The sequence below is a fragment of the Chelon labrosus genome (assembly GCF_963514085.1).
Source record: "Chelon labrosus genome assembly, chromosome: 20".
Classification (NCBI taxonomy): Eukaryota; Metazoa; Chordata; class Actinopteri; order Mugiliformes; family Mugilidae; genus Chelon; species Chelon labrosus.
In genome coordinates, this window is record NC_140353.1 from 11,328,228 (window position 1) to 11,356,170 (window position 27,943).

A 27,943-nucleotide genomic window follows, 5' to 3' on the forward strand; every position below is an offset into this window, starting at 1 on the left:
AACTCATCATTATTTAAAACGGACTAACGGATATAATTGTGATTTATGAGACGCTATAATATGGCTAAAATGCAACCGGGTCCAATTTAAAATGCGTATTATTCAAACTGTGTGTTTTCCAATAATGCGGGCTGTGTTTTGGACGACAGCAGGCCGTTCTGTTCCATTTTTTTTAAACGCGTCACTACATAACCCAGAGTGCACTGCGCGGTGTTTCACACGTGACGTCACGAGCCGGAGACGCCGACAACCTCACATCAAAAACAGGCTGCTGCTAAGCTGCGTTAGCTAGCTCTCCCCTATCTCACAGCACACAGTTGGCCCGCAGCTGGCTGATCGTCACTTCAACTTTTGGGAAGCAACTTTTTTTTTTTTTTTTACAACAACACGAGTTGGTGAACGCAGTTGGACAGAGCAGCGTCCCCCCCCCCACACAAAAAAGGTAAAAAACAATAACCGCTTTATTCAAACGTACACCAGAACGTAGCAATACCTACCAATGGTAGCCAGAGCTAACGTTAGCTTTGTTTTCTTTTTGATTATTGGCTAGCAAGCGCAGCTAACGTTAGCTCGCTAGCAAATATTTAAAGGCTGAGCTGCGCAGTATGCTTAGCGTGCATTCATCGGCAAAGGAAATAGATATTATCACAAGGGCTCACGCCGTAATTAGCGAGGCATGTTAAAGAATAACAAGGGCTCGCAGTTATCTGGAAGTGGCTGATGTTATCGCCTCATTCTTGTCTTGTTTCGGCATTTTGCACTCCCCTCTCTCTCCCCCCTCCTCTTTCAACCAACTGAAGTCATGGCGTGTGGAGCCACCCTCAAGAGGACCATGGATTTCGATCCGCTCATGAGTCCTGCGTCCCCCAAAAGACGGAGATGCGTCCCCGTCTCCCCGTCGTCCTCGTCCTCATCCCCTAGGAAGTACCTTAGCATGGAGCCCTCGCCATTTGGGGAGTCGTCGTCGAGACTTAGTGCAGGTAATGTTGGCTGAGGTGGCCTGCTTGGTGACCAGCCACAGACCTGAGGGGAATCACCAACATGTTGACCCACAGCCATCACCAACCACACAGCAAATGTTGGTGGCTGGACAGCTGATCACAAGTCACTTCTTTGCTTTGTCTTTGACCCACTAGAACAAATCCTGAACAGCATCAAACAGGAGTACAAACGCATTCAGAAGAGGAAGCATCTAGATGGAGGCTACCAACAGTCAGAGTGCTGCTATTCTCCAGAGTCCCCCTCCCAGTCGTCTACTATGAATGTTTCCAGCATGCCAGGTGGGTTTTAAGAGACAAGTTTCAGAGTAACGCACAGAATCCCTAAAAAAAAAAAAAAAAATGCCACCCGCGCAAGGACTCAGAGGTTTTCATTGTTCGATTTGCACAGGAACGTCCTCCGGAGGCGTCTCTCCGACTAGAAAAGAACAGCCATTATTCACCCTCAGACAAGTCGGTATGATCTGCGAACGCCTGCTGAAAGAAAGGGAAGAGAAGGTGCGGGAGGAATATGAGGAGACCATGACTTCGAAGTTGGCCGGTTGGTACACGCGCAGATGTTTGATATACCCTTCGGTGTGACACAGAAACAGAAAGCAGCATTTTTTGCCCCCCTCAGCACTCAACTTTATCGTCAGCTGACTGTCAGATTTGATCAATCGTTGGTTAAGAAATTATCAAAACTAATCATTTGGTTCGTAAAAGGCATGAAGTACTGTTTAGCTCTAAATCGATTCAGTGATTAGTGGAATTGTCTTTACGTTTTCTGTCAATCATTGCGCCCCATGAGCGCTTTTTAATTCACAAAGCCAGGTTTGAATGTGGAAATAGGACCAGAGATTAATTCCGATAATGCACATCGTCCCCGAGGCTGTACAAGAGAAGTAACTGTGATTTCCCGTCCTTTGAATTTCAGAACAATACGACACCTTTGTGAAGTTCACACACGACCAGTTAATGCGACGATTCGGGGAGCAACCTGCAAGCTGTGAGTTTTTAGATTTCTCGCCTCGCATTATTTCCACATTCCTCTTTTCGCTCTTGGATTCGAGCGCCGCCTTTTGAAGTCTGAACTAACAAATCTGGTTTCTGCCTTTCCCATCGTCTCCAGATGTTTCCTGAGTGTGGCACAGAATCCCTGCAAGATCGGCCTTCTCTTGCTGCAAGTCATGTGATATCTCGAGAATAAAACAAAAAAAAAAAGAAATGAATAAAAAAAAAAGCTCATCATTGTAAGAGATTCAGTTTAGCTAGTTTAAATGAAACTTTTCTTACTGTGCCATATATCCGTCTTTGGGCAAAAGTTTATATGAAGCTGTTGTCAGTCGTTACCACTCTGTTGTAAGCAGCTAGGTGCTTCCTAATGTAAATTAATGGACCCTCTCTCTACCAGTGGCCTCTGTTCCTGCAAGCTGTACGTGTATCTACAGTTATCTCACTTTTGTAATGATTCCCGGCATTCCAGGCTTCGTCACTCGTTTCTGTTTGTTACATGTAAATACGATAAAGCGGGCGCAGAGTTTTACACAAGGTTTGCTGGTCAATCTGAAAGGAAGCGGAAGTTAAACAGAGAATATGTTCGTCCTCTGTTCGTTGCTTTTTAAATTGAGCATTAAGTGGGCTAATTTGCTTCTCTTTTTTTTTTTTTTTTTTTTCTTCTTTCTTCCTACCAGTGTTTTATTTATTTTTGAGTTTTGTTCTGCTGGTATTACTTTGAAACCAATGTACTTATTGGAAAAAAACAATAAAAACCTTTTAAGAGTTGAGAATTGTTTTGGTTCGTGTGGAGCATGTCTATGAGATAATACACCAAGAACTAAAGATCAGGATCACAGGCTTTTCTCTGATGGTGTCCTGACGAAGTATAGTTCAAAGCGCTTGCAATCATTTCTGCATAAAAATGACTTAGAAATAAGCAGAAGTCCTGAAAGTGGACAAAGAGAAACAATGTGCACACGATGCACGTGATTAATATTTATAATTTGGACATATCTGTGAGGTGCACAGATATGTGACCCTTGTTTTCAGTATCTGCTGCAACTAAACATTTATGGTAACTGCTGACCAGTCGTCTACGGCAGCTTGGAGGAATTGTAGCCCATTCCTCAGGACAGAGCTGCTTCAGTTTTGAGATGTTGGTGGGTTTCCTCTCATGAACTGCTTGCTTCTGGTCCTTCCACAACATTTCTATTGGACTGAGGTCAGGACTTTGACTTGGCCTTAACCATTCTTCTGTAGAAGGACTTGGGGTATTTTGCTTCATGACCCAGTTTTTCTTCAGATTCAGCTCATCGACACATTTTCCTTTAGAATTTGCTGGTATAATTCAGAATTTATTGGTTCCTCGATGATGGCAAGACACCCTGGCCCATATGGCCCAAACAAGGACATTACCAACCTCGTTTCATGGACGGGATGAAGTTCTGATGCTGGAGTGCACCGTTGTTTTGTCTCCTAACACGATGCCTCTCATTTAAACCAAACAATTCTACTTTGGTGTGTCGTCTGATCACAGAACATTTTCTCAGTAGTCCTTTAGCTTGTCAAAATGATGTTTAGACCGACAGAAATATTTATTTTGGAGAGCAGTGATTTAATCCTTACCACTCTGCCATGCACACCATGGTTGTTCAGTGTTCTCCTGATTGTGGATTCATGAACATTAACATTAACCAATGTGAGAGAGGCCTTCATTTGCTTAGAAGTTGCCCTGGGTTCCTTTGTGACATCTCGGGCTATTGCACTACTTGCTTTTGGAGTGATTCTTGTTGGTCCTCCTGTGGAGGGTTACAGTTGTCTCAAGTCTCCCATTTGTTTGCAATCTGTCTGACTGTGGATTTGTGTTTTCCAAACTCTTTAGAGATGGTTTTATAACCTTCTCAGCCTCATAATCAACAACAACTCTTTCTCTGAGCTCCTCGGAAAGCTCCTACGTCTGTGCCGCCACTCACAAACACGTGCTGTAAAGGTCAGACTGTGACAAATCCCTGATTTTTTTTAAAACAAAACGTAAAACTGAACAACACCTGACATCTTTGGACATCTTTGTCCACTTTTAGGACTTCTGTGAAAATCCATTTTTATGCAGCTGTACTATAGTCCATGATTTTCTTGCAGAAATCCTGCACACGCTTTTCTTGGGACACCCAGCATGGTTGTTCTATCTTCTAATGGATTCAATTAACATAAAGAGTTCTGCTCAATACATCACTAAGGATAAAACATTATGAACTGCACCATCATGATCAGGCACTTATCTTTAATAGAGTCGAAAATACAAATCCTTGTCAAAGTAAACAGGGACTGAAATGAGTCAAATTTCTACAGCTGTACATGTTATTCTCTCTCGTTGTCGTGGTCAGCAGCCTCCCCAGGTGAGTCGAGCCACGTGGTCGGTCTTCTGCTTGGTGGACTTGATGAAGCCCAGAAATTCGAGCTCCGACACGGCGCGGATGAAACGAGCGCTGAGGGATTAGCTGAGGAACCGAACATTTCAACTGTGGGAGCGCAAGTAAAACAAAGGAACTGCACTTGTTTAATTTCTTGAAGATGTTTCACCACTCACCCCAAGTGGCTTCTTCAGTTCTAAATGACTGGTGGGAGTGTTTATGTTTTCATTAGGAACATCTGTGGTGATGCAAACCAGACACTCTCATGACTAGTTTCTGTTAATACTGCAGTTCGAGGATAACCTTCAGAATAATCTGGGTGTTGTCCTGATTTTTTCACAATTAGTGGTACTCTAACAGCTCGTTAATGGTCAGAAACTCTGTCCAAGATGTGAAAAGGGGACGAAACTTTCTGGGGACAGACATTAAAACTATGTTCTAAGTGGCTGAAGTGGTATTTCAGTCCACCTCCCCTGGTCAGAGACTGGTTTTCCATTTGAGCCATGCGTTTGTGAAGTAAACTACATTTCTCAGGGTGTTTTGTCCTTGGGGTGAATACGTTTCTGCAACAGTGTGTCACTGGCATTGAAGTGCACAGGAATGCAGTGTTTCTTTAAAAATCCTCCTCTGAGTTTTTCAGATACTTACAGACACTTAAGGGATGACAATGTTTTATTGTTAGTTGTTCCTCTCCGTCTGTTCAAGGTTTTTCTTTCAGGGCTTTTGACACAAGCCCAGTTTCTTCCACATAAAAACATAAACTCCTCACTAGTCTTTTAGAACCGAAGGCGAGGGGTGAAAAATCCAGCTGCCTTTATGTTAGCTTCATTTTATAAGTGTACCATGACCTGGAGGACTGAAAAACTTAATTTAACCTCTTGTCAAATGGAAACAGTTTGGGGATTTATAGGATATCTGCAAAACAAACACATTTGTCATGCAATTTTATCAAACATCAATCTGCGTTATACACACTGATCAGCCACAACATGTGCCAAATACCTTCCTAATATTGTGTAGGTCTCCCTTGTGCCTCCAAAACAGCTGTGACTCATCATAGAATGGACATGGGCCTTCTGAGGGTGTCCTGTGGTGTCTGGCAACACAATGTTATTAGTGGGGGGCCTTTGTGTCCTATGGGTTGAGGGGAGGGGCCTCTGTGGATCATCCCACAGATACTTGATCAGTTTGGGATCTAGTGAGTTTGGAGGCCAGGTCAACACCTTGTGCTGTTCTTCATGTTTTTTTAAGCTGTTCCTAAACTGTTTTTGTGTGTGTGTGTGTGTGTCTGTGTCAGGCTGCACCCTGGTGGGGATGGCTGCTGCCATCAAGGTAACGTCCACATGAATGCCAGGTCCAAAAGTTTCTCAGCAGAACACTGAATTGTCACAAGATGGTCAGTGTTATTCACTTCTCCTGTCTCCTGTGGTCATAATGTTGTGGCTGATCAGTGTATATCCCAGGAGTAAATATTATCAATCTTGATCTTGATATATTGTAAGTGAAGAGTGCCTTAGCTACTAACTACCATTTTAATTTAAGTCTTTTATTGCACTTAAAATCTCCTGTGTCTTATATTACCTGCAGAGACAAACCTAAAGTCTGTAATATGATATAGAAGGATACTGTTTGACTTCGTCCACTTTCCCGTGACTGTCAGAATCTGGATCGTTACCCTCCGCTGCAGAAACCACGGTGGCGTAGGCCTGAAAACAATAACAAACACAGACTTACATTCATGTCAGTGTCCAAGTCTTGCCGAGACAATATTTGTTCTTCAGATCAATAATGTGGCACATGGATTCATCAGGATCAATAAAGCCACTTGTACAGGAAGAAAAACAAAAAGCTCCAACCAGTAAAGTTTGTGAGACAAAGTTCAGAGTTGCTGCTGATTACGCTTGCTAAATTACATGCTTTTGAGATTATTTGGGGTTTAAACTCACCTCTAGCCAGTCGTAGAGGTTGATCAGCCTGCCGCACTCCAGGTGGAGCTTGTACGCAATGCAGATATCGGGAGCGGCGTTAGAGACCGACCCATCCTCGGTCTTCAGTTTGTCATTCTAAGAGGAAAATTAAAGTGCTCGGTGAGAGGGGAAAAAAGGTCACGTTGTGTGTTTTTTGATTTGTTGTGCATGCTTAAACTCAGCACACGTGTCCTATTATTACTGAAGATAACAAGATGGGGCGGATGTACCTGGAGGTAATAGTAGGGCCTGCTGAGTGCAGCCTGAATACAGGTACGAGGTGTTGCGTTGAGGTGACGTCTCACGGTGGCGGACGAGGTGTAGTAGCAGACTTCATGCAGCGTCTGAGACTCTGGAGGAGACAGATGACTCCTGAAAGGAGTAACATTAGATTAAGCATTTCTACAATGAAATTATGTCACATATAAACAAATGCTGTGTCCAACTATCAGCTGAGCCAGGGCGTCGTTGTCTTACTTCACTAAGCTGTCGATAAACTTGAGTGCCTCGTTCCTCAGGATCTCAAACGGACTCAGCTTCTTGGATCTCCGAGTCTCGTTCATCTCCAGCAGCGTCTACGCTCAGGGTGACAATCAGAGAGTTGCATCAACAGAGCAGAAGTTTTACGGAGGTGGTTGCGGTCGTACTGAAGATCTACCTTCTGCAGCTGGAACAGATCCGTTTTCTTTTGAAGATTTTTCACCGGCGAGGTGAAGCTGTCGTCGTCGTCAATGGGGGCTACTTCAGAGGCAGCTGCTGTAGCCGAAACAGATGGGAATAAATTACATTTAAGTAGCCTATACCTCTATAATAAATAATGATCTGATGCTGTAATTGCAAGACTGAAAACACAATCGTAAAAACTATACATTGTTGTAATGATTTGCACCACTTACTGTCCAGCTGCTTGAATTTGGCGAGTAGTTCCTCCAGCTGGACAAGAGCTTTCTTCATCTTCTTTGACTTGACAGGCTGCAGAATCTCCGCACACCTCTGGAGCGAAGCAATCAGCTCATCTTTAGCCAGCATCCTGAAGGGAAAGCACGACAGGTTTACAGTTGAATGACACAGCAGCACGCCCTCTGAATGGGTTGTTGTTGAGTCTGGGTTTGTTGTAAGTGTCATTCACAAAAGGCTTAACACCATTGTACTGGATAAATGACTATTCGGCCACCAGGAGGCGCATTAACCTTCTCAATATCACAGAATGTGTCGCCCTCTGGTGGTAGAAGGTGCAAATAGCATATGCTCATGTACATATTTGAAACCGTAAAACTGTAGAAACGTGGCACAAAATGTCAACACTTTCTGTGACGTTAACTATCCAGGCTTACTTTAGGAGCTTCATGGCTGACTGGTAATCCTCGTTCTCCCATATATTCTTCTCCAGACATATTAAATGGAGCTCCCTGATCTGTAACACACACAAAAATCCAGTTACATCAAGACTACAGGATATTATGCACCAACAAAAATATTAGCCCTAGCTGAACTTATAGTTCAGACCTAAAACCTGCCTGTTTTCCAATAGGATATCGAGGTAACGAGGAGGTCAGAGTGTGGAGACACCTCAGGGTGGGATAATAGTTCTTGTGGTACTTGTGAAGATCCTTTATCAGTTTCTGGCACACCTCCTGAACACAAAGGAAACAAGCGTTTTTTCAAAAACCTGAAAAGTCAGCTTTTTGCAGGAAGTCTGTGTGGAGATAAAACAACGAATGCACCTTTAAATGAGCGTCTTCTGTCAGGTTGGCTTGTTCCTGTGGCTCCTGCTCCTCTAGATACCTAAGAGAAACCCACAGATTTAGAGGCAGAGTTTTACGTTTGAAGAGGAAAAAGATAAAAACTGAAAAAAGAAATGTGGAGTGAGGAGTGACAATACTGTTCTCTTGGTCTGAAGAGGAAAATTATACATTGGTCCAGGTTCCCATTCAAACTGGCATTTTTAACATCCAACCAATAGATAGAAAACAGAAGGCATTTGGATTAGTAGTTCACAACCTGATTGCAAAGCTTTAATGATGTATATTTTGCGAGAGAAATAAAAGAACTTCAAATGCAACGCAGCGTGCTGGGCTAAATGCACTCACTGGATTTGCGGTGGTATTTTACAAAGAGCTTGAAAAATCTATGAAGGTGTCAAAGCTGGAACAACGGCGGAAATTCTTCAGAAATCGCACACACACAGATATGCTGCAAGGACACAGCGGCTTCAACTCCAGCCTCCAAAGGAGAAGAAAAAGGTGTGCAAGAGTATTCGGACTCTTTAAATCACAAAATCAAGTACAGAACGTATGTATCTGGTCTGTGCTTCGTTATTATTTTAGTCAAGCTGCATCAGATTGTCTGGAAGCGATCCAGAGTCCAGAAAGTTTTGATGACAGCATTCACACTGACAGTGCAGTCACACCACACATCATACCTCGTGAACGACGGCAGATGCTTGATCCTTACTAAGTCCTTTTTACTGAGCTGCATCACGTTATGCAGAGCCTCCTTCTTCTTACAGCACAGTACACTAAGAGGCTGAGAGTGGAAGTGTTCCAGCAGGGCCAGCTGCACAGGGACAGAAACAGAAATCTTATCTCACACGTTTTTACACCAAAACCACATCTTCAGAGAGAAGGGGAGGCACCAGAGGGCACACCGAGGAGACGTTTCACCTGAATTCCCTTGATGAAGTTTCTCACTGAGAAGTCGTGGTAGAGGAAGATGCTCATCAGCACCTGCATCACTTTACCGTTGAGCTTAAAAGGGAAGTGTGGCGTCAGGACCAACTGGAAAACAAGCAAGACAAAAATAATTACTTGCTGGGTTTAGGTTCATGCTCGAGAATAACGCACATTTTAACCTCATTCACTCCAACTGCAGCAGGTAAAGAGTTAAACACCTGGACAAGTTTGTTTTCGTGAGTATTTTAACAATCTTGCACATACGTGAGACTCAAATACAGCAACTGGATTTTGAATTAGGTCATGTATGTGACAACACTGTGGTGTCTAAAGATTGGTCCGTACTGTAATATACTGTAGATACCATGCTGAAACTACCTTGTCGATGACTGTGGCCAGGTGCTGCGTGCAGGACAGGGACTGGAAGAGCTCAATGCACAGCAGGGAGGACACGGAGTGGGGCAGCATGTGCTGGATGGTGCTGGGCGACGTGGCAATCCCAAAGATGAACATCAGCGGAAGACGATCAATGTACCGACTGTGGAGTAGAGTTCAGTAAAGATACTGCTGAAGAACATGTGGTGTAACGGGTGTATGTTGCTTCAGACTAAATGTCTGCCATTTCTTTCTGTAAGAGTTTGCAGAATTAAAAATATCTGTTCAACTCAAGGGCTCCTAGTTACCTGCATATGAGTATAAAGTCCTGAAGAACTCTCGGGTTAAAAGCCTCCAAATCCTTGAAAATGATTACGACAGGAGGCTGCTGCTGCTGCTGCTGCTCATCTTTGGCTGGAGAACTTCGCTTTTTTCCAGGAGTACCGCTGCTGGATTTCTAAATTACAGGGGAAACTTTCAGTGCCCTCTAATCATAACTCATTTCATGCACCTACGTGAAAATGTAAAATCCGTGCACCCCCACCGTAGTTTTTGTGATGTACCAATCACAGAGTGTACTCAGAGAGCAGTGCACACTCTTCTGGAGCTGAGGCTGCTCACTCTCCCCCTCACCACCATCATCATCGTCATCATCATCCACAACTGTATCCATCAACCTCTCCAGGACCTTCTTCATCAGATGCTTCAATGCTGAAATGATAAATAAAACAATATGAGAGAGGAACATATAGTGGGAGAATAAAATCATTTCTGACCACTGCCTTTACTCTGAAATAGACGAGCTGTCTTAACGTCTTACCTCCACACTCTTTGGCCTGCACAGAGGCCACATGAGGAGTGACAGACTGCTGGAGCAGGTCAGACAGACTCTGGAAGGTCATGTCATGATCTGGTACATTCACACCTATTTGAGATAACCAAAGGAAGGTCAGATTGAGTATATCACAAGATGAAAATACACTTTAAATGCTTTGTTTTCATGATATTAAAACTCTGCGGAAGCTACGGTAGTCTGAAAATGTTAATAATATACAGTAATTATGAACCATGATGTCAGATATTACTGCCTCGTCTCCAGCATACCGAGAACAAGAGCTGCTGTGGGAATTTCATTGGCTCTCATGTGGGACGTCCAGTCGCTGTGTTGACGAGTGGAAGAGCACTTCCTGGTGAACTCCAGCAAGCTGTCCAAGATTTTTCGGTTGAGCTCATCCTGTAAAATCTTAATATGCAAAGACAGTGCATTCAAACTTTTTGCTAAATACATTTAGTCTACTAAATAGTACGTTTTCTCCAAATGAATGTGTGCTCTATCAAGTTGTTTTATTCGACAGCATCACAAATCAAAGAATTCATTTGTAGGTTTTGTTGGGAGATAAATTTGATTGGAGGTGTGTTTTCATAATTATTGTACAGACTGCATATGGTCATATTCAATCTGTGCAATGACAACTTTACTGTTATTTCCGTAGAACGTGAATATGTGCAGATTGCTGTATTTTTCTTAATGCTGCCGTGTCACCCTGGATCAATAAAGCTACAATTTATCTCAACTTATTAATGTGAGAAACCAACTCATCATTTTCTAGATACTAACTCATACATTTGAAATACTAACTCATTGTTTTGAGATATTCATACTAATACATTAGTTTCTCGTGATTGTTAAAAGATACCAAGTAAGTATTTTAACAATATTAAATTTTACATATATATTACATTTTTTGAGATATTAACTCAGTAAGTTTAGAACGTTTCTCATCAATTTGAGATATTTGTTTTCAGCTGCTAGCATATTATTTTAAGACACTAACTATATTGCTATAGTGGCGCTTTCACTTAAGATATTCACATTTTTGTTTTAAAACATTATTTTGAGAAGGTTTCTCATTACGTTAAGGATACTGAGTCGTTATTTTAAACAACACTAAGTCATTATTTTGCAAAAGATGCTCTTCATAATAACTTAGACGATCTTTTGTTTTCGTCACAGATAGACTATTTCACACAGGTACATTTCAGAGATGTATTCTTAGATGTTAATTAAAATACATCAATTTGTGACATCACTCTTTTAAGAATGAGAAGTTTTATTGTCATTGTCTGGTTAAAAAAACAACAAAATACAAAAACAAAATACAGTTGAGCAGCTCTCTGTATCAGCCACAGTAAAAACAACAACTATAGCAGGACCCACAAGAAAATCTATAAATTACACAAGTCCAGTTGTACAATCCCACTCAACCTTTTGTGCATACTTCACACTGACAGACCACACCTGTTCTTACCTCTGTGTCTGTTTTGATTTTGTCCCAGAGGTCCTGACAGAGTCTGAATCGTGTCTCGCTGCTCTCTGCAGCCTCACAGCCTTGACTGAAATAACTCTCTGAGGAGAAATGGCATCAACTTCATTAAATGACAACTGAATCCTCTCACTGCTCGTCTATTTTTATTTTTATTTTTTTACCCTAAATATCAACACGTCTCACCCAAACTTTGAGTCTTCCTCTTCTTAGCACTGGGCTTGAAAACAAAGCAGCCCTGCAATGTCAACGACCATAAGTTATAAACAAAGAAGCAACACAGTGATGTGGCCATGTTGTGTCAACTGTAGCCTCGTGAACTGTATTTAACACGCATAACACATAACGTATAACACGTTACCTTTGACACAGATGAAGTAGACATCTTTGTTTTGCGCTTTGGACACCTGTAACGGTTAAACCAGTGTCCAGAGATGAGGTTTAAATAACAGCAGCTCGCATACAGACTTAAAATGACGGCTGCGTTTAGGCTTACCTACTTCGCGCCAATGTGACGTTTACGGAAGCGGGTATGTTCAACGAGTAAACAGTGAGGGGAGCGTGTTCATATTTTTTTTTTTTTTTTAACAAGATCTAAGTTCTTCAAGCAGACACACACTGATTTTCACGATTTAATAAAGAGAAGGGTAAATGATTTTTGACCTTTGTTTAATTTAATTATGAACAGTAAGTTCACTTTCCTGCGGAAATCCTGTGGATGTTTTTGTTAACATTGCTGATCTTGAACATGCCCTGAAAGCTTCTCTGGTCACAGAGAAGCAGGTTTAAAGCTGGAAACGATGGAAATAGTAAAGATGTGATCATGGCGCTCCCTGAAATTGTTTAATTAGAGTACACATAATCTAAACATTTATTTAAATAGTTTAATTGGAGTACACATAATCTACATACTTGATATGTTGATTTTTTTTTTTTTTTTTTACATTTTGCCTTATGCACACAACACATATTTGTTCATTTTTATGTCGTCAATTGAGAATATCTTCATACAAACATTTATTTAGTTAGTTCTTTTGGATAACTTTGATTTTCTATATTAAAATTATAAAACAGACCTCACACTTACACTAGACTGTTTCAAAAAGCTATATTATAAGAACTACTTTTGAAAATAAGTCTTGAAAATACCTGTAAATAAAATTGAGTAATCTAACGAGTTTATTACAATTTAAAGCTTTGTCATGTATGTAATTACTAGTAATGAGACATCAAATAACCTGGACTCACTAAATGTCTATTTTCATCAAGATATAACATTATCTGTAAAATGTTGACTAATTTTCTTATGACCCATTGGAACTATGCATAAGAACAAAACTACCACATTGTAAACCTAACTATGTAAACTTAACAAGTAATGCATTAGGAAATATAGAAGATCTGCAGTCAGAGTTTTACAAAAAAGAACCAGTAACATTTTATTGAACACTTCGTGGAAGACATGTAAATATTACAGATAGGTCTACTAGTGTTGAAAAAAGGATGAAATAAATACAAACAGAACTTGAAATCCCATAGGGATATATAAAAACATATTTTCTTTAAAAGTCTCCATTTAGCAAAAAAAAAAAAAAAAGAAAAAAAAAAAACATCTTCAGTACTAAGCATAAATACAAACATGTTCTAAAATCTATGCCCTATAGATTACCTGGTTATTATAACTAACATACATACTTAAAATCATCCAAGACATTTTTTTTTTTTTCATAAGTACAAAATAGGCCATTTCATCGTTAACTGTGACCAATGACTGTTGGAAATCTTATGCATTATCAAACAAACCATTTCTGCAGCATAACTTCTCAAATCCTGAGTGAGATTGAGTTGAAAACAAAAGATCGGGCTATGATCCGCTATAAAGCCACTTTTTTATCATGACTATGGGCTTCATATCTTGTAGCTGCTTCAGCAAAAGATCAGCACCGTCTGAAAATGTTTTATCCATGACGATCTTAACATTACTCACAGATTTGAGATTCAGGGGATTTCTAAAGTCTACTAGACTCTCACAGCCACTAAATTCATCAGTTATTTTGTTTTTCATTGAAGATTTCTGTCTGTGAGTTTGGTGTCTTTTGGACGGCAGTTCAGCACTAGATTTATCACTTAATTTACGTTTGGAAGAGTGGGTTGACTCTGAGGTTTCCAAGAACTTAAGGAAAGAGTCCTCAAGTCCTAAAGGCTTGAAAGACCCTGGCATAACCCCGTCGTCACGTTGATCTTGGGCTGTAGGGGTACCAGGATTTGAGTTCTCTCTTGAACTGTTAACAGTCAAACGGTTCCTTAGGGTCTGCATCCTCTCTGGACAAGCTGGTGTAGGTTGTGCAGGTTTTCTGGGACGGCCCCTTTTAACTCCACCTTCGGTCCCAGTGGAAGCTTGAGATTCTGCACTATCGTCATTGGAAAGTTTGCTGTCATCTTGGCCTATTCTATCTACCAGCTCATCCGTTTTGTGGTCACTAGGCTTTGCGCCTTCTTCTGGCTCCGTCTCCTCTGCAGATGAACTTGAAGCGCCCTCCGATTTGTTTGCATCTTTGAATCTGGCGCGCGAGTATTTTTTGCAGAAAATAAACTGACTCCTCTGATCTTCAATGTATCTTTCTGTGAGGCCATGAGTGGTGTAATGCTTAAATATACTTCTTTCTGCCCGTTCCACTGCATCGCAACCTATGATCATGCATGGGTACTGCAGGGGGAACTTCTTGGTGCACATGGCCGACGCCTCTTCGTGAGATTTTAGTGTAGGTTTTCCAAAACTAGTCCAGTGTTCAGTGGACTTGCCATCTTTCTTTTTAGTGTTTTTCTTTTTCACTTTGAACTTACTTTCTACATTCTCTTTTCCATTGTTAATCCCTGGAAAGAGACCCATTGCTTTAGTCCTTCTTCCATCACTTGTTTTGGGATCATATACATACTCATGCTTTTTGATCAGGTGGCGGAGGAGGTTTGACTTTGTAGTGTACACACGGTCGCATCCCTCATACTCGCACCGGAAAGTTGGATCAACTGAGCCGCTCTCAGAGATGGCGATTTCCTTGTGGAAATTCTTAATGTGCTCAATGTACTTTTCCACAGAGTTGAATGGGAGAGCGCACTCTGGTCGGTCACAGTTAAAAGTCTCTATGGTCATGCTAGCCATCATGGCGGTGGCTTTGTCACGGGTGAACTTGTGAAGTAAGAGGTAATGCTGCACCAGCCTTGTGATTCCCATGAACACCCTTGAACAGTTTTTCACTTGACACCTGACTTCATGGTCTTTTCCTATGCTCTGATCGCTCTCTTGTCCATTATCGACACTTGTCTTTTCAGACTCAGCTTTGCTAGGGGGTAGGGATGCCTGATGCATGGCCCTGTAATGCAGAATCAAATTTTGCTGGATGGTGAATGCCGCAGTGCATCCTTCATGAACACAGCGATATGGTCTGTATGGACTGAAGGCATTGTCTGTGTCACACATTTTGAGGCTTAACCTTTTTTGAAGTTTCTCTTTCCTCTCCTCCTTTGTTGGTGTGCTTTTGGAGCTGCTGGGTTTTTCTGGAGAGGATGAAGCAGATTCTGTAGAGAACTTTGGCTCTTTTACTTTACTCAAGGGCACATCTGATCTTTGTTTTGGCACCTTTGCTTTGCCAACAGGACTGAGTTTTTCTTTCAAGCTGGTTTTCACGTTCCCGTCTGGACTCATGTTTACAACAGACACGAGAGATGGCTCTGGAGCGTTTGTGGGAGTTGATGGTGTCGCCTCCCCAAACTGACTTTCAGTCAAATAGTTTTGAGGTGATGGTAGTCGTGTAACAGTTAATACTTCAGGTGTCAAGCCTTGTTTCACTACATCTCCTGAAGTGATTTCAGGAACTTGTGGATTGTTCTCATTGTCAGGTTGAGGCGCAATTGCAACATCAAGTGGTTCTTGTTTTATAACAGGCATTACATCTGCACTTCTTGTTGTGCTACTGGTGTTGGCATCAGTGGGTACGCGGCTAATTACCACATCTTTGTTAAGCCTGAATGCACGTCTATTTCGAGCACTGATCTTTAGCTTCAGTATTTCGGCCTTTGACAACCGATGGACTTTTTCATAGTGAATTCTCAATCCTGTTGTTCTTGTGAATGTTTTAGGACAAATCTGACAAGGATATGGAGACAACTTGGAAGGGGTTCTTTTAAGTTCTTCTATCATCTCGACAGAATAATCATGCATTTTACTCAAGTGTTTGAATAATGCCTCCTTTGTCATGAATGAGTATTCACAATCGTCCTGGTCACATTTAAAAGGTTTGGGTAACTTTTCAAGGGGCTTGTCGTCGCTTTTACTTTGTATTTTACTCTTTTCCATGTCACAAAGACTAACATTTTGCTGTGAGGACAAAGCATTCCGCATCTTCTCTTGCGCAGCCTCAATCAAATCCAACCTCTGAAAGGCATGTGAAATTTCCATCAGGTGGTCCTCCTGACGAGGTACAGCAGGGGATGGATTAGCTAAGTCTACTACCTTCTCTTGCTGGTTTTCAGAAGAAACAGAGAAGGAGTTTGAATAGTCTTTTATATTTGTATGCTGGGGCTCCTGTTTCAATACTGTAGGTGAAGTCCAAGTTGCCAAGCTACTAGATTCCTGTGAGAACTCGCCATTTGGTATGTTGAACATTGATCCATTTGTGTCAGGAACATGGGGGTCATTGAGGAAATCAAGAAATGATGTTGGCAGATCTGCCGTTAGGTCAATTTCATTTAAAGGTCTGCACTGTGAGCGCTTAGACAGGTGACCACCAAGAGATTTGGTACTTGTGAACTCTCTGAAACATCTCCTGCAGATGACCTTGCCATCCTTGATGATTGCTGGCCATTTGGTTCGCTTGCTCAGCCTGTTGCGTTTTCCTTTCTGTGTGTCAGGTTCACCTGTCTTTTCATCTGAAGGGTTGGTCTCACAGTCAGCATTAGAAGAGTCCTCCTCATATTGGAACTCTGTTGGAATGACACTTTGTGGACTGAGCATGCCATCCCTAGAGTTCTCCATCTGTTCATAACCAGGAGTTGACATTTCTGTTTTAATTATTTCATCAGCAGCTTTTAACGGAACTTGAGCCTCCGGGCTCAGACATTTCATAGGTATATCAACTGATGAGCATTGAGTAAGACAAGAGTTTTCACTCTGAGCATATGGAGTGCTGTAACTTCCTTCAGGGAGGCTGTCAATGGTTGACATACTGTTTCCATTATCCTGTCCTGTCATACTTGCACTGTTTTTTCTCTCGTCTACATTGTCTCCAGTTCCCACAGGATGCAAGATTCCATATTGATGTCCTCCATTATGCATTTGTCCTCCATTGTCAAGCATCAGAGAACTGGACACGTACTGAGACATCAAACTTGAATCTGAAGGAGCATGTGACGTAGCGGGACCCTGTATAGCTGCCCCTAAATGATCTCTATCAGTCGGGAGAGACGATGTGGTTTGGTAAGGGTCTGCCTGCCACTGAGGATAGGTGCGGGATGGGTACTCATTCATGTTAAAGGCATCTGGATAGCTGTTATTCATAGGGGGTGAAGACCATGACTGAGGCATGTCTGACTGGATCATTCCACTGGGATTGTTTGGGCTCCCCCAAGATGGGTACACTGTGGGATTCACCATCGGAGTGATAGGCACAGGCTCCATTGAGACAGGATAACATTGGGCAGGTGAGGTTGAGCATCCTGTTGGGTAATCCATTTGCTGCATCCCAGGTTTATTGCATAGTGTCCCTGGCTGATCTGACAGCCGGTTCCCCAGGTTCTGAGACTGACTCGGTTTAGCTGGTACACTGGGTGTCTTTTTTGCTGCAATTTTGGTCACTTTGTTGTATTTCTTTGCTAATTTCCAATCTTCAAATATCTCTGGGTGCTGCTTCTTCACATGCCTAGACAGACTTTTGTTTGTACTGTATGCTCTTGTACAGTCATTATATGGGCAGCAATGCAGATTCTCTTCACTGCCAGCAGTTACAGTAGGTGTGCTGGAAGGATATCCCTGCAGCGAACAAGGGATTTCTGTCTTGATTTGACTTGGAGACATTATTTGTGGCATTGTCTTCTGAAATTCGCTGCCTTGTACAATAGGTTGTCTTTCTTCCTGCTGGCTTGCCACAGGATTCATTGAGCTGTGGGCAGGATACACTGGAGGAACTTCAACTTGCGCAGCAACAGTATGGTGCACGTGTGGACCCTCCTGTGGTGGATTAGCATCAGCTGGAGCTGGAGTGGTGTTGGTCATTGGAGTGTAACATTTCTCTGGTTCCTTTACTTCAGGATCTGCCACTGAATTCAGGATACTTGCAATTGAGTGTTTCACTTTCAGGGCACCAGGCTCTTTAGCAACCTCTGGTGATGTGCATGGTGATGTGCTTGCATTTGATGCTTCTTTTGTAGAAATGTCTGTATTAATCCTCTCAAAGCAAACAACAGCAGAGCATGTGTCTTCCTGGCTTGGGGTGCAATCAGGTGGTGGCTGTACATTTGCAGCAGCAAGAGGCATTTGATTTGTGATTTGTGAAAAACTATTCGCTGGATCATTTGTACTGTGATTCTCTTGGTGAGACAAGAATTGAGACTGTGAGTAGAATATTTTACCACAGTTGTCCATTTGGCATGTGTAAGTAAGGTAATGCTGCGCCTCATGATCATACAACAGGTAGGCCTCACTGAAGACTTTGCCACAGTTTGGGAACATGCACTGGGCTTTGAATTCTGGGTGTGTTTTTCTATGCATGAGAAGCTCAGAATTCGAATTGAAGTTGGCTTTGCAATCCAACTGTATGCAGATGTATGGTTTGCTACCACAGTGCATCTGCAAATGATCGTTAAGATGTCTGACATTAACAAACTGCCTTCTGCAATACTGGCACACCACTTTCTGTTTCTGTATTTCTAAAAACCTCATGGCCTCTTCGTCATCCTTATGAGATCTGACATGAGCCATGAGGTTACGGAAAAACTTGAAAGCCTTAGAACAGTTTTTAACAGGACAGAAACAGTCTTGACTTATCTGTGTATCAGATGTGGTTTGTTCCGTCTTGACAGGGGACGCCAACTGATTGCCAATTTGAGATTCAATTTTAACAGGGCTCATGTTAGTCTTGGCAGCAACCTTGGTGATTTTTAATGGACTTTTAGGGGACTGAGGTGGTTTGCCTACTTTCCTTGCAGCTTTCATTGCTGCTAGTCTCTCTTTGCAAGATTGCTTTACGTGTGATGCTACGTGTGGTTCTAAAACCTCCCTACTTTCAAAACTATCTGCACAAATTGGACAAAGATAAACTCCATCTTTGAAATGCTTCTGAGCGTGGCGAACTATTCTGTGACCTAAGAACTCCTTGTCACATAAAACACAATACTGCATGTAGGCTCGCCAATTTCGGAACCGAGCAGACACAAAACCCTGCTCCCGAAGTTTCTTAGCCTCTCTGTTTTTCTCCTTTTCATCTGTGATTTCATTGAGTTCATTTGTAGTGGTTAACAGAAAATCCTCCAGGTCTCTGTATTCAGGGAGTTTGCCAAGTGCACTTTCCACCTCCTGTTCATCTGTGTCATTGAGTGTGTCAATGGATGACACAATAGCTGCCTCTTCGCCCATCAGTGCCAAGCAGTTGCGTTTCAGTGTTTTCCAGTCCCAGAATTCTGGATCAAAAGGCCACTGTGTCTTCAAGGCCAGCAGTAACTCACAGCGTAAAGAATTGGGCACCGGTAGACTCCCATCCTCTTCAGGCTTTTGGTCAGGTTCGTTGTACAGCGACTCCACAGCATAATACGAGTCAACGGTAGGCTGGAGGAGGAACTCTGTCAGCTGGCACGCACGCTTCACCTCTAGATCAGTTGGCAAGAGGCAGGAAATAGTCTTGCAGATGGTAGATTTGCTGTCTTTATGGTCACTGGAGGTCATTTTCAGAGCTTGAATGCACATTTCTACACACACTGGAAGCCCCACTTCTCCAACCTAAGAAAATATAAACATAAATGCAGAGGATTTTATGTTAAAGCCGCAATTAACCGTTGTAGACTATGAGTCACTGTTGGTGTGAGAGATAATATCAGAGTTCTGCTTTTAGCAACAAATGCATAGGCTATTTTTCTTACCTCGTTTTGGATCACTTTGATGAGAAACAGAATGTGACAGACACTTCGACAGAGAAGGGCCATCTCCTTGCTGCGGCCAAGAAATGAATCAGCAGACGACTCTAAGCGCATGAGTAGCTTACTCCAGAACAGTGTGAGTTCCCTGTAAAAGTTCACAAACAGAACTGGTCAAGATTTTTAAGTCTAAATTCACAGGCAATGTATAATTTCCATTCAAAAGTTTCTGAAACAGTCACACATATTCCTTTTTCATTCATTCTCATTTGGCCTAGCTATACTTTTCGACCCTGCAATCAATATAAAGTTAGCATCTGCCATGCTACTCAGCAATGAGGGGATCTTTGAAACTATGAATTGCTCCAGTCTTGGTAAAAGTCCACAGCAAAACATACCAGGCACAATAAACGTCTCCTTGGAGAAGCTGTCGCTTGAGAAAGGCAGTACACAAGCAGAGAGCTCCTTTCTCATCTCCCTCTGACTCCAAGTTGCAGATCATTTCAAGCGCGTCTTTACAGTCTATTGAGGCAATCTGTTGGGGAGACAACAAGAAAAAACAAAGGAATGGTCAATGTAAATGAAATCAAATGAAAATACGTAGCATTGTGTGAATTTTCATTGCCAGATATCAGGGAAGTGCAAACCAGTTAGCAGATTTTATTTGTTGAATTCAATTCCGGTGCCGTTTTCAAAAACATGGTCAATTTTGATCCGCTTTTATTTGCTTAATTTATAACAGTGTCAATTCAGGTTTGTTCATTTGCAGAAATAATCAGTATAGTAAGTTGATCCATTATTTTAACAGAATAGCATTTGCCAAGCTGATCAATTTATTATATTTGCAATAAACTTGTGTTCTTTCTTACCTCTTCCATTAGCTGCTCCTGACTTTTTGTCATGCAGATGCAAAGCAAGTAGGTCTGCTTGAAGTTCCCTTTTCCTTCATATCCCGGATACTCAGCACACATCTTTGCAAGGACGGCAGCTTTATCAACGCTCTCCACTTTGATAAGATGCTTTATTCGCATGTTAAGAAGCGTGGGACCTTCCAACTCAAGAAACTCGTGGACTAAGAGGCAGAAAGAAAAGAGATGAGACATGTTGCACATACGAGGGAGTATAATTACTATGAAAACTTAACCCTAGTAATTTTATGAAATTACAGCTGTACACATGATGTAAACCAATATAGATTTTTTTTTCTAAAAAAAAAAAAGAACCAACCTTGCTCAGTTTGAGGAATTTGATTGGATAAGATGCTGCTTAATGTGGTGTTGGACCATACGCCATCCTGCTGTGCCAGAACTGAGAGCAGGCAGAGCTGTGTGCTTCCACTTTCTTGCAAAAGGCTGTGTGCCAACTGCAACAGAAGACAAAAAATATGTTAAACTTAAATAAGTGCCGAATGCTTAAAACAAGGATGTCACTGCAGAAAATACGAGTCAGAGAAGTTAGATTTCTGTATTCACGTGTCAACATTTCACCTCGTATGTTTTACTACTTCAATGCGGAGTTAACCTAAATGCATCCTCATTACTAAACAACTTGTCATTGCTTAGCACTGCAAAGATAGGCTTGAGAAAAAAAAATATTCTGCTAATAGCCCTGGGGATACTGACCTTCATGGAGGACTGAAACTCCTCCCATAAGGCACCAGGGACATGCTGGGGCAGTAAGAGCAGCAGCTCCGCACAGCTCCTGTGGATCCCACACAGTCATTTGTTAAAGCCTGATTTAGGTCAAGGATGTGCACACTCTCCACAAAACAGGCGTAACCATACGAGGACAACTATCAACAAAATGTGTTGCTTTAAAGTCAGTGGGGTATTTTGGAAGCAGGGACAATCAACGGGAAAAATTGGGCTCATAAATTAGCAGCAGTGAAACACATTCATCAGTGTAGTAATGAGTTAGTAGTTAAATATTCACTGATGCTTTTTTATTTGTCAGCAATGAAAAACAAAATTAATGTCAAGAATGATCAAAATCTGTATTTATATTAAATTAAGCTACATTCTATACTGTAATAACCACTTCCTTCGTTTTGTGTACTGGCTGTGCCTTCATGTGCAAAATACATCATCCCAAATATGCCGCTCCCCCAGAGATCACCTACATTTCTATTTTGCATTACAGCCTCAAGGACTTTGCCTTCATAAGAGCACGCTGTGCAAATAGTTGAGTGGCTTCTGTACAATGTAATACTGTAGAGTATTTACAAACTTTTCATATCTAAATTTCCTCTGGGATTTATTTATTCTCTCTGTCAAATAGTGTGCATCTCTCCCAGCAGATTACAGTTGCTCTTAATGACTAATGAGAAAGCTGCTCAAACATGAATGATAGTGGAATTACAAAGTGAATATGAATATACGCTATGTAGAGATTCAGAACCTGTGTGACCCATTTCTTGACACGACTGAATGCAAATGCCTTTTCCAAACTATAAATGTACTACTATGTAAATGTAATTCAAATGAAACACCCACTATAAAAACTGTGCTCTTCAAAAGTAAGAAGTTTAATATAGGATTTGAGTTATTTGCATCTATATCACAGCTGATACTCACAGTGCTAACTTTTCAAGTAGGAGTGGCACGTTTTCACATTCGGAGGAGAGACAGGAGGCGGCCTTAGCAAAGCTGAGGATGGCCACGGTGTAAACCTCCAGCAAGGGCAGTGGATCCTCATCAGTTTTCCAGCGACCAGCATGTTCCACAAGCACCTGAGGAAAACATACAAATTAGAAAAATGTACCGGCCGACAAATAATTTCAGATACTATGAACCAAAAAGATAGTGTATTAAATTACTACAGCTATGTGAAAATAAAAACTATATATATTTGCGAAAATACCGAAAGAAAACAATGTGTGTACCTTTAAAATATGTTGTCTTTAATAATTAAACATTCAAATCACCCATCAACAAAAACAATTAGAACTTTTCTGGTTTCAAGCTTCTCAGACGTGAATATTTATTGTTTTTTCTGCTTTATATTCAACTCTGTCTCTTGTGGCGGCATTATTTTCTATTTTCTGGTACTTTCATAGACTTAAATAGTAAAAAACATAAATAAAATCTATTTTACCAATCAACCAATGATGAAAATAAGTTAGTTAAAGGTGTGATTTGAATTTTGGTTTATAGCTCAACCGTGTCAAACTGGTGTAATTACATGTTGATGGATTTAAAAGCCAAAATGAAGACATGCAAATAAAATATAGTGAGAAAAAAAATGTAATTCTTCTATAGTGGCACTAAATACTAAGGTGAAAGCGCAATTTATGATGGTTTGAATTAAGATTTATTTCATTAAAAGCTATAATAAACTTAAATAAATAAATAAGAAATCACTGCAATACTATTACAAATAATATGGGCTTTAAAAACAAATATCTATGCTATTATATACTTATAACATAATTCAGTCCAGATGCAGAAGCTTTTTAACCAACAAAGTTATGCGTGGACCTTCATCAATACAAAAAAAATAAAAAATAAAAAAATGCAGCACCCATTATCCCGACACCAAATATTCATAAGGATCCATCATCCTGAAATCCTGCATTATTCCCACAGTTTAACTCCTCTGAAACAAACCTACATCTCAACTAAACCGCACACAGGCACAGCACACAAGCCCGAGCCTCGATGGCTTTTTTTTTTTTCCCCCAAATAACTTTTAGGTTGAACAAATTCCTCACAGCCGGTTTGATGTGTGCGAAACAGAAACTAATTTATGGCCTCGCTCTCATTCGGTGACAATAATCCATGCTGCATCGCCGGTAAACGGAGACCTCGCGTTATATTTACGTGGTCAGGGCTAATTAATGAGGAGGCTGTGTAATGGAGTCAGTGACCACTGCAACACTTTCCCCTTCAAATCTCTCTCTCTCTCGGCCAGCTGCAGGATTTTTTTTTTTCGGTTGCTATTACACTGCCATCAATTTAACATCATTTGCTGGTGATGGCCACAATCCAGTAATTAACATCTCCGCTGATGTGCTTAGCTGGATTAATTAGTGCAAAAGGCCCGGGCTAGCATCTTGGGGAAAAAAAAAAAAAAAAAAAAAAATCATTGCTCTCCCCGTACAATGAAACAGCTTCACAAAAGTAACCCAATTTTACACCCAGCCAAAACCTCTACAATCAGCCAGATGAAGTGGCATGGCGGTTAAATAATATTTTTCACAGCAAATACACGTAAATGCTCCAGTGCATATTAATGCAATCGCCCAGGAAAATCTCGCTAACGTAGCTATCCATTTTTTGCACAGCATGACCACTGCACAGGACAGGGGGACCCTGCATACCAGCTAGCAGCATTCATCTGCTATTAGCTAGCTGGCCTGGAAAATACGAGTAATACATGCACAGCGAGGACACAATGGCGTGCCTTCTCGCCGCATAGGTAGCCAGACTTCTAAATAGCTGCACGACACGGACAAACAGCATTAAGATTATGGCTAAAAGGCACCGTGGAGTTTTCCCCCCATCTTAAAAATGTCAGGCAGCTAGCTAGGCAGCTAGCTCCTTAGCTACATTGTTGTAGCAAACGTAGACGCGCATCCTCGGCCAGGAAGCCAGAGGGGCTGCAGGCTGCCCGGGATGAGCAACAGCATAGCGGGCTAACCTGGCAAAACTCCTGGCAGAAATGCAGGGAGGCTTCCAGCGGAGACTGCGAGCTCTCTTTCAAAGCCGTGGTCAAACCCTGGAACCGCTCTCGGAGCTCCTCGATAGCTTTCCGTGTGTCATATTCCTTCTCTGTCTCCCCCTCCGCCATCTTCACAACAATCACGACCGCGTACGCACAGATGTTACGCTGCCAGACTCGCACACGCACGCGCACGCAGGGGGGAGGGGAGAGCACACGGTGTGCTCCACATACTCCTGATGTCAACAAAGCAGCTTGCGACCTTACAATAAAACAAAATCACACCCCGCACACAAGCCCACATATTTACTATTTACGCATCGGGATGATTGATCTGGGTTTCTATGAACAATGTATGGAAACTATTACCTCCAGGTGGTTAGCCTACTATGCTCAGACAATCCAACTCCATGATGAATACAAATCTGCTGCACTTTCACAAAAACTATAATGTATAACTCCCTAAAATAGTATAATCCTTTTTTAGATTCATTAGCATTACGCTCGGCTTGATTCAGTGTGACTTCCGTAAGGCAGATGCTCACTAAGAAGGGTAACTAAGGCGACTACTGGCCTTGGTGACCGACTCAAAAGGTAACATATAACTGAGCATGTTACTCTATAAGTGGCGTTATGTATGGTTATTAAGTTTCTGAATTAAAAAGGGCAAAACTATAAAAGAGTAATGCCGCAATATCATCTAGATGAGTGACTGCAAGGTACTTACAGTGATATGAGCTATGCTACAAAGGTTGACCGCATTCCATTTCACAAATAAATTAATGGAGTTACCCTATACTCCTTCAGATCACACACACCACAAAACAGGCATTTAATATGAAATAATTGAGTGATTCCGAAGCTCTTCTTGAGCTTTCGATAAGATTACAAAATCCTCATCAGGATCAGTTTCTCATTTGTCAGAGACCCAAATCACTTTTCATTTATATGTCAATTAGTTATTGGCTATTTGAGTGTATTTTGGCTTCCACTTCAGATTGGAACTTCAAATTTGTTCTGGCACATGTCTGTAGTAAACCTCAAAGCTAACTGTCTGTTTCCTCTTGTTATGCTTGTTGCTATTCTTCCCGTTATATTTATTTGGCAGACGTTCTGGTTCAAAGCTACTCAAAAAAACCTCCAACAAACACACACATGCATGCATGCATGGATTTTAATGCAAGACGTGTTCATGATCATCCCGTACAGACTTTGTTTTTCAGACCCACAATTGAACAAATGCATTTCTCAAGGCAAAACAAAAAAAAACAAAAAAAGACACAGGCTAGTTAACTATCACAGACAAATAATAAGTTCAAAAATATTATCGCATTAAATGCAAGAACACAAATTTTAAAACAGAGAGGAGCATACTGTGCATATTAAAAGAATCAATGGCGTCGCCAAGCTGAGAGTCGCGGAGCTGCCTCCTTTGCCCGTCTGTCATATCTTATGAAAATAGCAGGTGCTGCAGTGGCAGTCTGTGTGGTTTCTCACCCTGGCGCCACCTACCTCTGTCTGAAAGAAGAACAGATACGATAGAAAGGGGTGAAAATTAACAAAGTCAAAGCGACTCTACAGCAGCAAATGAGTGGTTGATTTTTCCACTGCGTAGCACTAAAACCAGAAGCGACAGGAAACTAAATGAAAAAATGAATGGAAGAAACTGTAAGTTGTTGTAAGCTGTAAGTAAGTAGAGGTAGAGGACTCTGATCTGTGTATATTTCCTCAATTAAAAGTTCTAAATTTATCACAAAAGGCATCACAAATAAACGTAGTGCGCCTGTGACATATCATAAGTGAATTAATAGTACTACCAGTAGTGTTTTATACGTGCAGTGAAGTAAATGAGAGAATATTCTGTCAGATCTGCGTGTAAAGCAGCATAATTTAGTTCCTCAAAATTGAACTCAAGTTAATTATTACTTTTCACCCATTGGCATAAGTTATGGTAAATATGCACAAAATATAGAGAGCAGCATCTGCCTGATAAGTCTTCTGTGCTTGTACCTCATAGCTATGCCTTGCAACGCAGCACGATGCCTCGGAGGTGATGTTCTTTGGGATCGTCATTGTCTTCATGGTGCTCAGAGGAGTCGGGAACGCCTTGGAGAAGCAGCAGCCACTGCACTGGTAGATGGGACGATCCCTTGAGAAAAGTTCGTTCTTCCTCAGTGTGCATTCCACACAGCCCACTAAAGATTTTTGAAAAAGCGGAAACCAATGCTATGAATTATGGACGCTTTATAAGACGTACAAAGAAGAATATGATGCGTTAGATAGTTGGTTTGAATACTGTCTTAATATGTAACTAATACTTGCATTGTAAATAATTCTTACTGTTCGACAAGTCAATGTTGGGGTATGAATCAGCTATGTAGAGAAGAAAAGACAACAGGAGAAAAGGTACTCCAGCTGATTTCACTGAGCCCATCGTGGTTGGTACCTAATAACATAAAAACAAAAGAAAATGGTCAGTCAGAAATCTGGTGAATCAACAACTGAGTAAATTCTAAAGTGATTATTGGAGTATTACCATGTTGAAAGAAAGCTTCCCCTTCATTGTAGCTCAGTATGGGACTCCTTCATAGTGAGGACTTTCTCGGCTAATCCCTCTCATTTTATACCAGCGTTCCAGGCAACTTCCCAAATTACATGAAACCTACCAACCTTATCAATGATCTCAGTGACTCAAAGGCCACTTTGCCCTCTTGTCCCTAATCCCTTTAAACCTCAAAATGATAAGAACAAACTGTGGAAACACACTTCCACCAACCTTCCACCCTGACTATGGATGTTACATTTAATCCCTGGATTTTTGTTACTTGGTAACTGAGGGTTGTTTTTATTTGTCATGTCATGGCAAAAGGTGGGACCGAAGATGGGGATTTTCTTGGTCATTTTGGTTTACAGCAGAACTATCAATTGTATGGGCTATGAGCTGCCAAAGAATATTTTAATTCTGCTTTTGAAATGCAAGAGTGTATAAATGATGCTGAATTGTTACCTTTCAAAGCAGCATTGGCTCTATTTGTCCTTTTAGATGAAAGACAGGAAGTTATAAACACACCACTCAGCTGGCTACCTTTTAGCATAGCTCTATAAAACAGCATGCACATATGTATAATTTGTGCAGATTAAACAGATATAACATGTGACTTTGTGAGCACCCACTATCTTATTTAACAAAGTGGGAATTACCTCAAACAAAAGATTTCATCTGTTTATTTTAGGTGTGCATTTCCCTAGTTTCAGTGATGCAAAACCAATAGTTTCAGTGCAATGACTTCTTAAAAACCAGTGGAAGGACTAGATGAAATAAACTATGAATAAATGAAGAGACATCTGATAGTTGTTAAGGAGTATCCATCTGTCCACCTCCGACATCTGAAATGTCAAGGATGAATATGAATTTATTTTGGATTTCATTACACAAGA

At 41.2% G+C, this 27,943-nt stretch overlaps 4 protein-coding genes across 7 annotated transcripts; 1 reads left to right on the top strand and 3 right to left on the bottom strand.

Annotated features, from left to right (window-relative positions):
* Window positions 1–243: 243 nt before the first annotated feature.
* On the top strand, window positions 244–2,761 carry LOC311505971 (akirin-2-like). Its single transcript, XM_084569815.1, has 6 exons — window positions 244–442; window positions 801–980; window positions 1,137–1,280; window positions 1,390–1,539; window positions 1,915–1,986; window positions 2,110–2,761. The coding sequence occupies exons 2-6, from the start codon at window positions 803–805 to the stop codon at window positions 2,118–2,120; spliced, it is 555 nt and encodes a 184-aa protein (XP_084425941.1). The 5' UTR covers window positions 244–442; window positions 801–802; the 3' UTR covers window positions 2,121–2,761.
* Window positions 2,762–3,669: 908 nt separating this feature from the next.
* On the bottom strand, window positions 3,670–12,663 carry orc3 (origin recognition complex, subunit 3). Of its 4 annotated transcripts, none has more exons than XM_084568740.1 (20): window positions 12,087–12,662; window positions 11,912–11,963; window positions 11,711–11,808; window positions 10,506–10,644; window positions 10,222–10,326; window positions 9,946–10,112; window positions 9,710–9,858; window positions 9,405–9,564; window positions 9,018–9,131; window positions 8,777–8,910; window positions 8,079–8,139; window positions 7,872–7,988; window positions 7,689–7,768; window positions 7,251–7,384; window positions 7,013–7,107; window positions 6,832–6,929; window positions 6,585–6,726; window positions 6,334–6,450; window positions 6,014–6,093; window positions 3,670–4,462 (listed from the first exon to the last, which is right to left on the bottom strand). In XM_084568740.1, the coding sequence occupies exons 1-20, from the start codon at window positions 12,108–12,110 to the stop codon at window positions 4,357–4,359; spliced, it is 2,172 nt and encodes a 723-aa protein (XP_084424866.1). In that variant the 5' UTR covers window positions 12,111–12,662; the 3' UTR covers window positions 3,670–4,356. The 4 variants fall into 4 exon arrangements, with proteins under 4 accessions (XP_084424866.1, XP_084424865.1, XP_084424864.1 ...); XM_084568739.1 differs by having other exon boundaries at window positions 7,013–7,110; window positions 12,087–12,661; XM_084568738.1 differs by having other exon boundaries at window positions 11,912–12,663.
* A 283-nt stretch (window positions 12,664–12,946) lies between these two features.
* znf292a (zinc finger protein 292a) lies at window positions 12,947–24,634 on the bottom strand (the record flags this gene model as incomplete). Its single annotated transcript, XM_084568961.1, has 8 exons — window positions 12,947–19,712; window positions 19,853–19,994; window positions 20,245–20,381; window positions 20,716–20,918; window positions 21,074–21,209; window positions 21,469–21,547; window positions 22,420–22,574; window positions 24,485–24,634. 8 exons carry the CDS (start codon window positions 24,632–24,634, stop codon window positions 13,590–13,592), a joined length of 7,125 nt encoding a protein of 2,374 aa, XP_084425087.1. The 3' UTR covers window positions 12,947–13,589.
* Window positions 24,635–25,469: 835 nt separating this feature from the next.
* cga (glycoprotein hormones, alpha polypeptide) lies at window positions 25,470–27,068 on the bottom strand (the record flags this gene model as incomplete). The annotated part of the gene is made up of 4 exons (XM_084568346.1): window positions 25,470–26,023; window positions 26,516–26,700; window positions 26,846–26,951; window positions 27,042–27,068. The coding sequence occupies 4 exons, from the start codon at window positions 27,066–27,068 to the stop codon at window positions 25,949–25,951; spliced, it is 393 nt and encodes a 130-aa protein (XP_084424472.1). The 3' UTR covers window positions 25,470–25,948.
* Window positions 27,069–27,943: the final 875 nt, after the last annotated feature.

Excerpts from the sequence above, each read along its gene's own strand:
- LOC311505971 (XM_084569815.1), top strand. The coding sequence starts at position 803 with ATGGCGTGTGGAGCCACCCTCAAGAGGACCATGGATTTCGATCCGCTC. Across the intron at positions 1,281-1,389 it reads GAATGTTTCCAGCATGCCAG|GAACGTCCTCCGGAGGCGTC; the intron begins GTGGGTTTTAAG and ends CGATTTGCACAG. Across the intron at positions 1,540-1,914 it reads CATGACTTCGAAGTTGGCCG|AACAATACGACACCTTTGTG; the intron begins GTTGGTACACGC and ends TTTGAATTTCAG.
- orc3 (XM_084568737.1), bottom strand. The coding sequence starts at position 12,020 with ATGGCCACATCACTGTGTTGCTTCTTTGTTTATAACTTATGGTCGTTG. Across the intron at positions 9,859-9,945 it reads GGTACATCACAAAAACTACG|AAATCCAGCAGCGGTACTCC; the intron begins GTGGGGGTGCAC and ends CCTGTAATTTAG. Across the intron at positions 4,463-6,013 it reads AAAGTGGACGAAGTCAAACA|CGCTCGTTTCATCCGCGCCG; the intron begins GTATCCTTCTAT and ends CTAATCCCTCAG.